The sequence below is a fragment of the Anas platyrhynchos genome, chromosome 4 (assembly GCF_047663525.1).
Source record: "Anas platyrhynchos isolate ZD024472 breed Pekin duck chromosome 4, IASCAAS_PekinDuck_T2T, whole genome shotgun sequence".
NCBI lineage: Eukaryota > Metazoa > Chordata > Aves > Anseriformes > Anatidae > Anas > Anas platyrhynchos.
In genome coordinates, this window is record NC_092590.1 from 39,633,805 (window position 1) to 39,649,436 (window position 15,632).

The 15,632-nt window shown below is 47.1% G+C and overlaps 2 protein-coding genes across 2 annotated transcripts in view; both read left to right on the forward strand.

The window, feature by feature from the left end:
• Positions 1 to 8,747, forward strand: part of RNF150 (ring finger protein 150) — a 126,699-nt gene extending 117,952 nt beyond the window's left edge. The window contains exon 7 of the mRNA XM_005022419.6: positions 677 to 8,747. Coding sequence (XP_005022476.2) covers positions 677 to 795 — 119 coding nt within the window. The 3' untranslated portion in view covers positions 796 to 8,747. The remainder of the gene's footprint in view (positions 1 to 676) is intronic.
• Positions 8,748 to 11,880: 3,133 nt separating this feature from the next.
• The window catches only part of TBC1D9 (TBC1 domain family member 9), a 69,792-nt gene continuing 66,040 nt past the window's right edge, over positions 11,881 to 15,632 (forward strand). The window contains exon 1 of the mRNA XM_038178920.2: positions 11,881 to 11,986. Coding sequence (XP_038034848.2) covers positions 11,896 to 11,986 — 91 coding nt within the window. The 5' untranslated portion in view covers positions 11,881 to 11,895. The remainder of the gene's footprint in view (positions 11,987 to 15,632) is intronic.

The window sequence follows — 15,632 nt, forward strand, 5'->3', positions numbered from 1 at the left end:
TGGGTCAGGAACCTGCAAGGTGCCTGGAAATCAAAGCAGAGGGTGGGCAGAAAAAGGGCCTGAAAATGAGAGAGAAGGCACCAGAGGGGGCAAGTAGCCTGCTCTCATGTGCTGGGGCAGAACTAATGACCCCCATGTTGGTCCTTCCAGCAATTTGCCTAGCAAGCCTTGTGAAAGCCTCTGAGAACATAATTTATCACCTAGTGAGGGTCTGGGCAGATTTTTTTCCGATTAGAAATTTTCCTGATGACCAACCCGTTCCACTGTGCCCATGACTTTGTCCTTACCTTGTTGCCTCTGGCGGAGAGAGTAGGATGATGGCAGGTCAGGGAGGGGGAAGAAGGTGAGGGAAGTGCGCAGGTGTGTGAGAGGAAGGTCATGGGGATGAAAGGCCTGAACGGAGAGCCCTGGGAGGATGAGGAAGGGCAGAAAGTACTACTCATCCAGGCTCCTTGTCATCATGTTTCTCTCTACAGATGGGGTCGAATTTGTGATGTTTTTGAAATGTTTTAGATATTGAATAAGAGCAAAGTTTGGAAACTGAGCACAACCTCAGCTGTGGAGAAACCTGGATCTGCCTTTGGGTCCTATCTGCAAACCTGAAAAATGGTAATCCTTTGACATGTAAGCAAGATGTGAACATAATGCCTTTTTCCTGTCTTTTCTACCCTCACAGATGAACAGGAGCCAGCAGTCAGCAGTGATTCAGATATTTCACTGATTATGGCAATGGAGGTTGGACTCTCCGATGTGGAGCTTTCTACTGATCAAGACTGCGAAGAGGTGAAGTCTTGAAAAACAAACAGAGCTCCGACACTAAACTACAGGGGAGGGTCACAGGGAGGGACCGAGTCAGCTTCCTAGGATTTGGACCAGTCATGCACATGCCTCCAGAGCACTGTCACTCCTGCACACTCCATTCTGAGATGGTCACGAAAAGCAATAGCAACAGTTGTGTCTGCCTGGATGCAGTTCCATCATCTTACATACGTTTGGTTTGTTCACATGGGAGATGAACACTTCCAGTTTACCCACGTGCTTGAGAGCAGTCATGTAACTCTTCATGGCTCATAAATACGCAACTGAAATGACAGCTTGAGTGTTTTCTACACTTGTTCGCTCGGGTTTTTGTTTCCTTTTTTTTTGGGGGGGGGAAAGACGTACGTTTGTTACATTTGTTTGTTTATAGTTTGTTATGGATAGACACACCGTTTTTGTTGACTGACGCCCAGCTTTTTCAAGAGTTCGATCCAGAAACCTGAATTCCTGTTCACTGGTCACTTCGTGATCCAACTCCAGGATGTGTCATTGCCTGTTGCTTCTTCATGAAGTACACAGGGCTTCAGAAGGATGGTGCACCAGCACCCTGTAATAATGTGAAGCCTGCTTTCATTAAGTGGAGCCTTTGAAACTGTGTATTCTGAAGGCCTTTATCTGTAAGAGAGCTCTGAAATAACAAAGATTGCAGAGATTTGGTTTAAAACAGCATTATGTTGACTTTTACATAGAGCTCTATTTGAGACAAGTATGGTGCAGTGTGGAGGGAAGGAAAGAAAAGCATTAAGCTTCACCCTATGCTAGATGTATACTACCAGTAGCGGTCAGTACATTGACAGCCTTCCTTCAAGTTACAGGGCTACAGCAGGAAAAGATCTAGTGTAACATCGCATCTTTGCTTAACTTTGCAGACCAGATCTGCCCAGTAGATCAGATTCTGGAAGAGTGTCTGAGGGATTTCCAGAGGGTGCTTGTTAACAGCTGTGCGTTATGCAGACAAAAAAAATGTTCTTGGGGTCTGGAGATGCTGATATCAGTGTCAGAAGTTGTTGATGAAGCAGGAGGCAGCTGGATGAAATGTTTACTTACCGCTTTGTTTTTGTTTTTTTCTTTCTGCGTTTTTTTTTTTTGTTGTTGTTTTTTTTTTTAACTGCAGCTTTTGCCTGCTTGTTACCCAACACAAGAGTTCAGGTGGTTCATTGCCCTCCAGAGTCCCTGTTAACATTGCTGCAAGCATAACAGAATACTTGCAATTTATATAAGTATGTATACCAAAACATTTTGGGTAGGGAGGAAGGAATTTGTGAATAAGGAGAAGTAATGCAAATCAAAATGTCTAAATAATAATGACCTGTGATTATTATTAGTCCATACTGAATTATGCTTTCCAGGAAAAAAAGCTTTTTTTTACTTGTTCAACCTATGATTTCATTTTTCAAAATATTCAACTGTGAAAAAGCACTCTTAGCTAACTGTTTTACAAGAGTAAATGCTTTCTGTTGACAGTCAGATGATTTGAATCACATTACTGGCTCCTGAGTAGGTCAGCAGAATCAATGATTTGTCTTATATCGAAATTTCATGGAGAGGTCAAACATCTTCGCTTGAGTCACAGCAGCATCTCAAAATGCAACTGTTAGCATTCTTGCTATATTTAATCTTCCTTGTGGATTTATTCATTAGCTGTGGAAAACAGCTCCCACCCAAAATTAATTTTATCAGAGCTTATTCAGGAACAAATGCAGTTAGAACCATCCCTAACATTTTGGACAACTTGCATTTTTATTACAGGAAGAAGGAAGAATTATCCTCCATACTTTTGGTTCAGTTCATTTTATAGCTTGTTTTTTGTGATGTTCTTAGTCCCTAAATTGCGGGGTATGTTTGAGGCTTCAAAACCATGATCCAGACATGTGCTGTTACATTTTTATATGCCATTCAAAAGAACATCTCTTTTTAATTAAAGAGATGCAAGCAGCTGGAAATCTGTTGTAAAAAGGAAGTTAGAGACTGTTCCGGAGGGTGCGGCTGAGTCACTCTCGCCAATAGTTGTGGTTCTGTTATCACATTTTCCTTATTCTTTAATACCTCCTCTGTTCCCTGCCACTCTGGGAAAGGCCCACACTGTCAGGGGAACCGATGCTGAAATCTACCCCTTCACAAGAGTTCACACAAGGTACCAATCACATCAGCTCCACTTAAGCTCTGGAAGTAATGCTGAAGTAGGATTTAAGTGGTGCTTATACCTCATACTGGCCCTCCACATAGGAGGGAAATTCATTGAGAGTGACTTCAGGGGAAAGAGAAGCTGGTTATATACCCAGTCAGGGCTCCCTACGGAAAGAACACACACCGGCACAGTTTCTTCCCTAGCGCTGGAGCCTGGGTGCTACATGTCACAGGAACATCACGAACACGATGTCCAAGTTGTCAGTGATCCTCTAACATCTGCCTGCGGCACCCAGCATGCAAACAGAACTCCTGGCTGAGTCATTTGGGTTGCAGAGGACCTGTCACAAAGTCTTCATTTTATTTTACAAGCTGAATTAACTTAATGGACAAAATGACGGAGTCCCCCACAGCACAGCAGAGCAAGCGAGGTCTGCGTTTGCACAAGAGGCTGGAGTGAAAAAAAAAAAAAAAAAAAAGGAAAACAAAAAAAAGCAAGGCAGGAGGTGATGCTGAAGTGGGTCATTTGCAGGCAAAATCCATAAAGGGAGCTGTGCGCAACAGGACAGCACGCAGACTGTAACTGCAACCCTCCCCATATCTCTAGAAGCTGGGAAAAGGTTTGGGGGAGGGATCACACTCTGCACGCTCTTTCTATAAGTATCCCATCCTAGACCTGGTCCTTAAGGGGCCAAGGCTGGCCAGGGACAGGGTGCTAGGCTGGGTGAGATGATTTTGTGCACCACCATATTATGGTCTTTCAGAAGAGTCATCCTAGCAAATCTGGGTCAGGAGACTTTCATCTTTTGTTTTCCAAATTCTGCAGTTTTGCTCAGGAAAGATGTTTCTGTCTCTCTCCTCAGGTGTTGTGTAGCTCTGAGTGCTGTTATGTGATAACAAGTGCAAGGCCAGGTTACACAGCACTGAGGGCAGAACTTAGAAAAGCACTTAAGTAAATGTTTTAATCCGTCCTTGTTCAGAAAAGCACTTAAGGCTAATGTTGGACTTGCTCTGAAATCACATTATTTTCAACAGGTCTTCTATAGCATACTTAAGACTGAGTCAAGTGGAAATGTTTTCCTAAAGCAGGTCCTGGCTCAAATGTCCTTTGTGTATATAACCTGTGAAATGCCTTGGCAATTTGAGGTGCTTCATGAATATTAAGACCCCAGAGGTATGTCTGTAACACATGTGAAAGCCTTAATTCTGCAGACCCTTGTGCCCATGCAGTTTTGCCTACGTGAATCCCTCCCCTGTGATTCCTCTTAGGGTAAAACTAAATCTCCTCATCAGCAGGTTTGGGCACGATCAGTCCCTTCCTGAACGTTTTGTGATTCCTCTGTACTGCTGCCCGCCACACCAGGGCTCTGGCATTAAATAGGTGGGATTCGGATGCTGTGGGCACAGCCCTGCCTGCTCAGAACAGAGAGCAGCCTTTAGCATGCAGCCAGGAGGAAAAAAAAAAAAAAGTGCTCAGGTGTGTAATTCTGCACACTCGTGCCGTGATGTGGATGGCTTTGCTTACAGCAGCCACTGCCTGACAGCACAGCTGGGATGGGGGGCGCCTCCTGCACGGGGCTGGTGGCCAGAAGGAAGCACAGCTCTGAGAAATGTTCTTGTCACTAGGCTCATTGTGTGTCTGTGTAAACTCTTCCTGTTCCTGTCACCTGAGGCTCTTTTCTCTTATTTCCCGTTGGTGAGCACAGTGCGGAAAAAGCGCCAGCTTGTCTTCACTCTGGCTGGGTTGCAGGAGGAAAGCTGGACAGGCAGAGCCTGAGTTCCCTTTGGTTTTCATGGGTTTCACTGAACTGCTTTCCCAAAGGCCCGTTCAATAGGTAGAAGACGTAAAAAGTTGCATGGGCAGAGTTTTGTGCTCAAAACCAATCTCATGTGTGCATGTTGATGTACAAGACACCAGTTCTGCTGCTTCCCTTCCTCAGCTCACCCATTCTGCTGCAGGCACAGGTCTGGCACTTGCTGAGAGTTCGAGGTTTGTTTTTTTCCCAACTGCATCAAAGCCTCAAAAACAGGACAGGGACAATGGTAGCATGCAGTTTGTTCTTAAAGCAGTCTATAGAATTAAAATTCCACATACACATATACAAGTACATTGATACAGCTATGGAAACTGCATTGTAGTGAAAACAGAAGCTGCTGCCATATTTAGAGTGTTTCCATATGTGAGAGAAGCTGGCAATAAAGAAAAAGGCTTTATAGAAGTAACTTGAAAAAAATACTGAGATCGTATACTATGAGAGGTCCCTAGGATCTCACTGCTTTAATTTAGTGACGTCTGGGTCAGGTCCAGAGAATGCTGTTGTAAGAAAGTCCATACCTTGTCTCTTGTTGAATGCCCAGTTTGTGATACCTCCTTACTTTGTTAACAAAATGAACCCAAGCACTGGAGACAGATCTAGCTCAGAATTCAATGTTTCACAAGGAATATGCATTTTGTGATCCGAAGTCTTTGTTGTTGCACCTGTTAATCCACCCTCTTTTCCCCTTTGCTAAATAAAAAGAAACGCTTGTCCAACATGAAAAATGTTGAGCTCAGAAGATGTTTGCATACAGAAGAATTGCCATGGCAGGTATCTGCAGATCACTTAACACCTCTACATGCTTTTAGTCATCAGTACACAGTGACAGATTTTCTGTAAAACATGTTACATTTCCCATTCTGGTTAAACCTGGAGTGCAGTCATCATATGAATTTTCCATTTTTTTGCCTTACAAACTTTTTCCTTTGAATGTATGCTGCAGCCCCTTGAGGGGATTCAGTGCTTAACGGGCAAAGATGAGGGCACGAGCCTTCGTGGATAATCTCCAGGCTGCAAGCCCTTGTTGTGACAATTGGTCTGTACTGAAACAACAACACAGGTTATGCTCAGTAGCGGGAGATGCCTTTCAGCCTGGGCAGCGGGCAGCTCCTAGGTTGTGTTTGTAAGAGGCTTGTTCCTTCCTGGTCATTGTCCATAGAAAGCTGATGAGCATAGAGTGTGAAATAAGCCAGGAGTGCGAGTTTACAGTCTGTGCAAACCAAGAAAACTGATAGTCATTTATGGCCTTCTAATTCACTAGCAATAATGGAGATTTTTTATTTTTTTTAACCCATTGTTCTTGTAGAGCCCGCTTGTAGGTTGAAAGGTTGAATGTTACTGGTCTGCTAAAGCTGTGGGCCAGGATGAGTCCAAACAGAAGCAGGAGGACGTGGTTTGCTCTTGCGATGCATCTGTTTTGCAGGACTGAAGCAGCAGAGAAAAGCAGCCTGTTTCTTGCCAGCCCCAGGCACGAAGGATTGTGCTAACGTGAGCCTTGGCAGCAGGGAGGGGAAACAGTGGGATCAAACTAAGGCTGTGCAGATCCTACCCTCGCCCCTCTCTGGTAACTTCACACTGACCTCGCGTAGCGCCCAGCCGGAGGGAGGCAGCTGCAGTGCAGAGGATCAGCGCCTTTGGGTGCACCCTGTGCATCATCCTGGTAGCATAGAAGGGCTCACGGATAAATGTCCTGCAGTACGGCTCAGCGTGGGGGCTGAGGAAGAGGCAGGCCCTGGGCTTCGGGCAGATTCAGGGGAACCCAACCACTTCATAAGCAGGGCTGCTGCTTCACTGAGGAGCACTGAGTGCAAACAGGCTCGTTTGGTTTACAGATGCAGTGTTTGAGCGTATATGGGGCAACCGGTCTGACAGATAGAAATCAATTCAGTTCAAGCAGCAGCAAACACCAACATAAGGAAATATTTTAGGAGAAAGGGAAAATGAGGGTGGAGGTGTTTTAGCAGACTTTTTGAATAGGGACAATTGATCCAAGACAAGCAGTCCTTTCCTTCAGACAAGCCCTTACCTGAACTAATTGATAGCTCCGCAGCTGGCAGGGGAGCCAGGTGGGCTTGCGGCTGCGGGTGCAGCAGCTGGGGGCGCCGAGCGAGGGCCAAGGGTGCCCTCTGCTGCGCAGCTGCCACCCACCAGGCAGGAGCAGCTCCCAGCGCTTTATCTTCCCTGGCACTTCTGTTCTGTGGAGAAAAAAATAAAATAAAATAAAAATAAATAAATAAAAGCTTTCTGAGCACAAGCTGTATTTCAAAGAGAGAAACAGAGGAGATGAGAGGAATGAAAGGCGTTGTGGAGTTTGAATGGAAAGTCAACGGATGAGTTTTCCATCTGAAATTAATCTTGCCCCTCCCAACTATTTTAATTGTGAATTGGTGGAAGTTTGTTCTTTCTGGAGTGAATGCCGAAAAAAAAAGACAAAAAGAAGAAACAGAATTTTCCCTTTTTATTTCCTGATTTTTCAGTCCTATGTAGTGTTAAAAATAACAAGATCAAGGCGCTTGGTTGCTCTGAATGTATACGGTTATTATAGATGTCAATATCTAAATGTTTTGTATGTATGTAATGCCACCCTCACTTCTTGTTTCATGTTTAGGAACCTGAAATGACTGTACCATTTTGTAACTAGAAATGTAAAGAGGGGATGGGGTGGGAGGGTCTGTTATTTTTATAGCAAGATGTTCCTTGTATTTAGCGAGCATTTAAAATGGTTTTGTACTTGTCCAAATATACATTCCATCCATTTCCAGAAGAGAATTATTTTTATTTAGAGTAGTTTATAAGCAAACCAAAAAAAAAAATAAAATAAAATACAATGTCCCATTTGTACACAGTTCATGAACATAGCAGAAATATTCTGTTTTCCAGTGATGGCTCCAAAGTTTTTCCAACAATGTCTTCTCTCACACACTGCACAGCCATACCAGCAAATGCCAATATTAAAAAGGGAAGGAAAAAAAAAAAAAAAAAAGAACAAAATAAATACCATATGCATCAGCATACAGCTTACCAAAATAATTTCCAGTTAGGAGACAATGTTCTGTATCAGTGAAATTCTCCCAGGCTGCTGTCGGTCCAGTTGCGGACACCGGGAGCGGCTCTGCTTCAGCCCTGCCCCTGCCCAGCGGGGCTGATAGCCCGAGGAAGCTGGGGGGACGTGGCAGGGTTGTTGCACACATGCACGCACACACGCACACACGTGTGAACTCACTGGCATGCCGCATCTTCTGTTGTCTGCAGGTCCGTCAGGACCAGGGCCTGTTCTTGGCTGAAGCTCTTGCTGGTACTGCCGGCGCTTTCTGTAGCCTGACCGTGTTGTGCTGTTTGTGACGGTGGGAACTACCCTTCAGCTCCACGAATAAAATAAAGTTCCTTTCTTCAGGTTGCTACACTTTGGTGTAGGAAACACCTAGAGAAAGACCAGGGCAAAATCATACTGTAGCATTTGCATAGGCAGTTCTTTTCCTTAGCTTTTTTTTTTTCCTGCTACCTGTGAATTTGCTGCCAAAACAGAGCAGTAGCAGTTTGTGAAGCAAGCCTTTTTTTCTGTACAGCATTGCACATATAGTTTAACTCTTTGCTGATACTTTGTAATGTGTACATCTTCCCTTTCAATGCACTTTATCTCTTGAAAAATGTGGGAGTCAGAGAGCTACCACCTTAAAGGGATTTGCCTGAAATCATGGGGCACACACTTTTTTTTTCATCTTGCTTTGTTATATACTGTAAATGCTAAAGAGCATGGACAGTGACTCAGCTGGGGGAAGTACCAAAATGTTAAGGCTAATATTTGAAGCGTTATTCAGTAGTACAACACGGCTATTTTTGTTATATAGAAGATTATAATGTAAATATGTGAGACTGTGTTATTATGTACTAGTAAAATATTGCAACTATCAAAGTTAAGATTGTGAATTCTGAGGAATTTTATTGCAAGTTTTTTAATAAAACGAATCTGATTACTGTGTCATACGTATTTTCTAACAGACAGTAAAGCTGGCATTTCCTGATGCGTCAAAGTCGCTGATTGTTTCTCACTGAACATGGCTGCTGCTGCCTTTGGCACCGATGCAAAGCAGAAGCTCCGGCCAGGAGGGACCCAAGCTGCAGCCTGGCCTCCAGCCGCAGCTGCTGCCCTCGCTCTCCCCGTCCTTCAGCTGCTTTTGGTCAGAAAGCAGTGGCTGTGCGGGAGGTGAGCACCTCCGCATCCTGGAGGAAGAGCTGGGGTCACCCTTGGCCCTGGGCAGCATGTGCTAAAATAGCTTTAAGGTGCGACGGCTCTACCGTGCCACAGAAAGCATCGAACAGCCCGTGCAAGGAGTCGTCTGGCTGCTCTTCCCTGTCCCACTCGTCCCCAAAGGTGTCCCCTGGGCAGGGGGCAGAGGGCGATTTGAGGTATCACCAGCCCAGGATCCCGGTCTGTGCTTTTCTCCCTATGACCACGTAGTTGCCGGGCGGCCACAGGAGGGAGCAGGCCCGGTTCCTTCGGCAGGCAGCGGAGCGAGTTGCTGTGGGATCTGCACACACAACGCAGCTGCTGCCAGTGCTGCAGATCGTGTGGGCACAGCGTGCTCGGGTATCGCAGCAGAAGTAACCCAGTGCGCGGCTGCTCAGAATGGCAGCAGGGCTATAAATAACGAGGAGTGTGCGGCAATTAATTCCAGGATGCAGGCACATACTTATGGCTGGGGTGACATCACTCTTCGCCACTGCGTATGGGCTCCGTCTCTAGTCAAAGTGCAGCAATAAAGCTATGCTGCTCTGTGCTTTTTTTTTTTTTTTTTTTTTTTTCCTCCTAAGTCAAATTGTTCTCGCTCCTGTGATTGCAGGAGGTGACCTTCAGACCTGTCACAGCCAGTGGAGAGGACGCAGGACTCAAAAGAAATTATCCAGATTTGTACTGTGCCAGCCAACCCAGGGTCCCTCCTGTCCCGTGATACCCAAAATGTGCTAGGAAAGAAAGCACGCTTTGTGCTGCACATCTGAGGGTGCCCTAAGGGATGCTGCATTTCCTGCACCGAGTCTTGGGGACTCCCAGGAAAACAGCTCCGAGAAAGCAGCAATGCCACACGGGGTGAGCAGGTCTGGGGGAGGCCCATGGGGAATAAGAGGATTTACGGTCCAAAAGAAATCAGATGGGTTGGTGCATTCATATCTACCATAGATCAGCCACAAGAAGCCAGTGCTCAGTCAGGGAGGGTGCAATTTTGCAGCACACTCGTTCCTCAGCCTCTGCGCCCCACGCAAAATGAGCAAGCCCTGGCCACAACTGAATCAGGGGACACATCACCGCCCTCACGTGCCGGGGCCACCCGGTGCTGCAGGCCACCACGCTCCTCTGGCCATGCTGCTGGATGGACGTCTGCCCCTCAGTACCCTGCCTTTACAGTCCGGCCTGCCCCCTGACAGGTCGCAAGGAGAGGCTTGTGCAGGGAGGCCGGCAGCGGCAGCTGAAGCCCAGGCAGCTGTCCTCCTGCTCTAGCTAGGAGCATGGTAGCTCCTGGCAGAGATACAGAGCAGACAGCTGGGAGTGGTAACGCCTCAGACGTGTTGGCCGAGCCCCAGAGCTCGTCTGTCAGAGCCCAGAGCTCAGGCGAGGTTGTTCCCCTGCCCTGCTTGGGGCAGCCGTGCTGGCTCTGGCCCACAGCCCTGGCCTGCATCTGATTCTGAGCAGACGCCAATGAAGGCACAGCACCAAAGCAGTCGCCCCCTCTGAGTTGCTCCTGGCTTTCCAGACATCCTGCACGTCCCAGCTGCAGGGGCCAGGCTCGCTCAGTCATGTTTTGTGTGGACAGGACACGGGCACATCCTCGCCACTTTTCTCCAAGCCCCGTGGGCCCCTCTGGAATTGCGTGGCGTGGCCAGAAAGAGGAAGGCTCGGGGTGCAGGCACAGCAGTGCCCAGGGCTGCAGTGTACGCGGGCTGGGGGCAAGGCCTGTGGTATTTGATGTTTCCTGCAAGCCCTCAGCTTCTGGAGGCAGAGGGAAGGCAGCGCCGTGTGGGGCTGCAGCCTTAGCGACTGAGAAGTGCTGAAAAAATTGGGTGGTAAAAGTCCCAACCACATCAGGCCTCGCTCAGCCCTGTTCTCTCTGCGAGGAGCTCCTCACACAGGCACGTCCCCGTCCCTGCGAAACAGGAGTGCTCTTCCCCAACAGGAGGCTCCCTCGCCCTGCAAATGCATCTCCCAGCCCCGCACACCGTGTGCCGAGCCGCAGCCATCGCCTCGGCCACAGTCCGGTGGTGGCGGTGGGTCTCTGTGCCCCTGTCCGCTGGGACTCCGGTGGGCTTTTCCCCAAATCAGCAGCCCAGCCTGGCTGCCTGCATGCAGAAAATGCCACCTTTTGACTAGGCTTTAGCCAAGGAGTGTTTAAGAAGCAAATCGGTTGAACTTCTGTGGGTGCACACGCTCGTATCCATGTAGGAGCGGGTTATTTTGGCGTGGCTTCGGTTGACAGAGGCTCACAAGAATTGCCCGGGCTGCCCCGTACAGGGAATCCCACTCAGACCTGAGCGGGGAAAAACCCATATCCAAGCGTGGTGCACTTTGTGGGGGCCCATGTCTCACATCCCACTCCAGCCCCATATCAGAAGCCCTGGGCTGTATGCAGACACCTTCACCTGGGCACAACCCAGCCAAAATTCAGGCGCACATCAGTGTCACCTTCACCCAGCATCTGCCCCATGCTCAGGCCAAGATTCAAGCCCACAAGGTAAAACACAAGCTGTCAGCACAGCCTCAGCACATGGAGTACTTCATTGTACCTCTGGTGTCCTGTTCTCAGTGTGGCTTGGGTCTCAGAGCCAGAAAAATACCCAAAAATGGAAGAGAAAAATCACACAAGAATGTGTTATTTTGATGAGGGTGGTGGTTTGGGATTTTTTATTTGTGTGTAATAATTGCCCCAAAGGCATAGAGAAGGGGGATTTTCTTATGGAGGACTGACGCTGAATTTCACAGCCTTTCAGCTAGAAAAGTGCTCTGAAACAGCTCATCAGCACTGGGGAAAAAAAAAAAAAAGAAAAAAAAAAAACATTTCTCCTTGCCTGCACTCAGTGGGGTCCTAAACAGAAGCAGCTGGCAGGGCTCCCCGGTGCAGGTGCATGCAAGGCATTGTTAGCAATGGCCAGCATGGGTCAGCTGTGCTGCTGGGCTGTGCAGAGGGGGAAGGCCAGCGTGCTGGGAAGGCGTCTGCAGGACCTGTGGGCTGAAGGTATAAAGCAGCCCTAGTGATACTGCAGAAGGAATTTTCTTGTTGTAGGGGCTCCTTTTGCCTCTGTTCTGGGGGAAGACAAGGGCTCAGCGCAGCACCAGGGAGAGGTTCTCTGGGATGACAATGAAGGATTCGCTTGTGCTTTGGCTGGTAGGAAGCTGGGCTTTTTTTTCCTTGGTAGGCTGTCACCTGTTGGAGCAATCAGCCCAAGTTGCTCTTTGTGTGCTTCTGGTGTGGTGCTACCTAGTGCCCTTGGCCTCGCCTGGGCTCAAGGCATGCTACTTACTAAAATGTGACTTTTATACCCAAATACCTGGGGGTGGGAACTCCCTGCTGGCTGCCTTGTCCCTGGGAGCCCCTGCAGAGGAAGGGTCCTGGGGCGCAGGTGTGAGAGCCAGGACACTGCTTGTCATGGGGATAGCAGTATTATAAGGCCCTGAGGATGTCAAATCCACCTCAATTTGTGGTCTGTAGGACCTTAGGCAAACATATTATTGCTGCTTGTTCACTCAAGAGAAGCTGTCACTGACTGAGAGCATCCTCAGATGAGGGGCACATAAGCAGTAAATTGCCTGGTGTTTTGATAGCTATTGCTTGAGCTTTGCACGCCTGTTTTGTCAGGCTTCATAAGTGGTGAAGCAGCTCCATCTGACCGTGAGAGATTCTCTCTTTGTGCTGGAGATAATTTTATGCAGCTGTGAGATCATCTCCCTGGAGAGTAGGTCTGGCCAGCAAAGGAGCAAATCCACGCTACTGCATCTCGCTCCTCATGTGTCTGAGAGGTTAAGCAGAGCAATTCAGAACTGCACTTGGCCGTCTCCAGGATGTGAAGTCTGACTTTGCACAAAAGGCACATTAAATGCAAACCGTGTGGTGTGTAAATATAATTTTTTTTCTTTCTAGCAATACGGTGTCAGCGTGCTCTTGTCAGCCCTTGATTGTAATACCAGAAACCTTCCTAAGTACTGTTATTCTTGCTGTTATTAGGTTATATTATCTTTTCTGTCCATTCTCTTCTTTGGATGGAAATAGAGATTAGCCTTGCTCTTTAGATTTTGTAAAGCTTGCTGGTAGCCAGGGACTTGAATGTTTTTCTTTTGCAGTAAATACGGTCATTCTGGTTTCTCCTTTCTCCCTCACTTTGTTGCATCCTTTGTAAGGTTCATGGTCCTCTGCTGCCAAATAGGACATGCACAAACTGTAGTTCAGAGCTTGTATGAAGGTTGTTCAAGCTCAAACAGCATTCCTGCTTCCGTTTAACCTTTTTCAGGAAGGTGACATTGACCTTCATTTTCTTTTTACTTTTTTTTTTATAAGGAAAAAAAAAGCTCCCTTTGCAAGGCCAAATGTAAAAATACTTATTTTTTTATAAAGATCTTTGCTACTGAGCTTGCTGGAGGAGGATGCAGTGCTGTGCATACTGTATGTGGCTTTGGGGGCTTGTGTGATTTTTTTTTATGGAAACCAGTGGAGCTGGGAATCTGGGAATTAATGACCTGGGGCCACTTGTGTGAGCTGGGATGGGGTTGGTGAAGGAATTTTCTGCTTGTCTCCTCTGCCACAAGCCTCATTCAAACCTGTCCGACAGGGCTTGTCAGGCACTGTGTGGGCCTCCCAAAGCCTTTCCCAGTCCCTTTTAGTCTGCTGGGAGCAGCCATCTGAAAGCACTTCAGGTGGTACATCAAACCTGAGGGCAGAAGCCCTCTCTGCCTGTCCCTCTGAGGTCTCCTATCGGAGAGCTTGCAGCAGGTCACTGGCACAGGGCAGCATGGTTACTTTGGTGCATCTTGCTGTTGCTTTTGTCTCTCCTTTTAGTGTAAGCTTTCAGACATTCTCTTTCTGGTCATAAATGAGGTTATTTTCCATAGCAATACCTTTCTGTGTTGGTTATGCTCACAACCCTATCCTGGTTTTTGTTCATCACAAAAAAAAAGGAAGCAGAAGAGATGATTATGCTGTGTTTGGAGCTCATATATGAATGAGCTTGAAGGGTATCAGGCATATCCTGTGCATGAGTTGTTTTTCTTGGTTTATGGGTTTCTTTGACAGGAAAACTTTTTTTTTTTGAATGTGACAAGTCTGTAATCTCTTTTCAGTTCATGTCTACAGAAGTTCAGACCTGGTAGCCACCTGTCCCCTGCACTAATGGGTGTCACCCAGCTCCATTTATCACCTGCTTGTGTGCTTGCTCAGAGTACTGGAAACCAAGGTTACTGGGCAATGTGATGGCAGGGGAAATTTGTTCTGTACAATAAGCATAATACAACAGGCATGCTGGCAATGCATGTTAGGGAAGGTGATCACTGTACTTTCAGGGCTGTGCCTCCTGTGGCCTGTTTTGGGAGCCCCTGGTGCTGGAAATTGCACCAGGATTCACATTAGCTGGTGTGAAGTCTTGTGCCTGCAGTTCTCTGGGCACCTCTTGTCGGAACTCAGAAAACCTGAAGCTTTCTGTGAAAAGCACCCCGAGAGCTGCAAGCTTTGTAGGCCACAAAGCACTTCCCCCACCCTACCGCTGCCATTAAGGGTGGATATGAAAACTTGTTGTATGGTTTGTACAGGAAGCTTGTACAGGAGATGTGTAAAATCCTGTTGTAGAAAGCAATCATGTAGTTATTCACTCCTGTCTGAAATGAGGCCATGAAAGAGATGAAACGTAAGAGCAATGAAAGGCAATACTATAATGCAGTGCCCTATCGATCTGTGGATTTCACTGCTGCTTAGGATGACTGGCCCACAAATAACATTGTAGCTTTACTAATTAGAACTTAAATCTTCATAAGATGAAACCAAACCAAAACACAAGCTCCTTACACTTAAATATTTCTACTGCTTGTTTCTTGGCTGGTGGGGTCCTGAAGAAATGCTTGCTGTGATTCATGCACTTTGCTGCGGTGCCCAGTTACATGCATTATGAATGTTTTATGTCTCACTCTGATGTAAATCGATGTAGTATGACTGACTTCAGAGGTGGGCTGCCTCTGCTGTGGGCTCAGCCCACTCCCACCCATGTTCTCAGACTCATGTTTGGGGCAGGAGCACTGGCAGGGATCTTGTTCAGGCAGTAAGATTGAAAGACATCTAAGAAACAGGGTAATAAATGGAGGAAAATGGCTTCTAGGGAGGATAAACCAGATGGGAATCTCAAAGCAATAGGGGAGCTGGCCCTGAAGCCTCAACTCCCGCAAAATGTCAGGGCAGGCTGGAAGGGCTCTGGCAGGGCAGCAGGAGGGACGGGGTTTTTAGCAGCCCTCCTCCTGCTGGTGCCTCCACTCCTAGCAGGCAGGCTGGCTGTGAGGGCTTAGAGCTGCCTCTGCTTCTGCAGGTGTCACCAATTTGCAGGCAGTCAGGGCAGCTGGTGGTACCATGGCACTAAGTAAACGACTAATTTTAATTATGATCTGCTACAGAGCTGTAGTTAAAAGCATTTTTCTTAATTTCAAACCTTAGTTAATACATTGATGTGTAATACCCAGCCCAGCAAAACCCAGATGAGAGATTAGCAGGCCGAGCAAGAATGAGAGTTGGGGGATGAGAGATGGGAAGGTGACAGACACATGCTTGGGGCATTTGTGCCAAGCAATGGGTGACTGCTCAGATGACTTCTTCTCAGTACAAAGCCAGAGTTTCCATTGCACTTCAGACC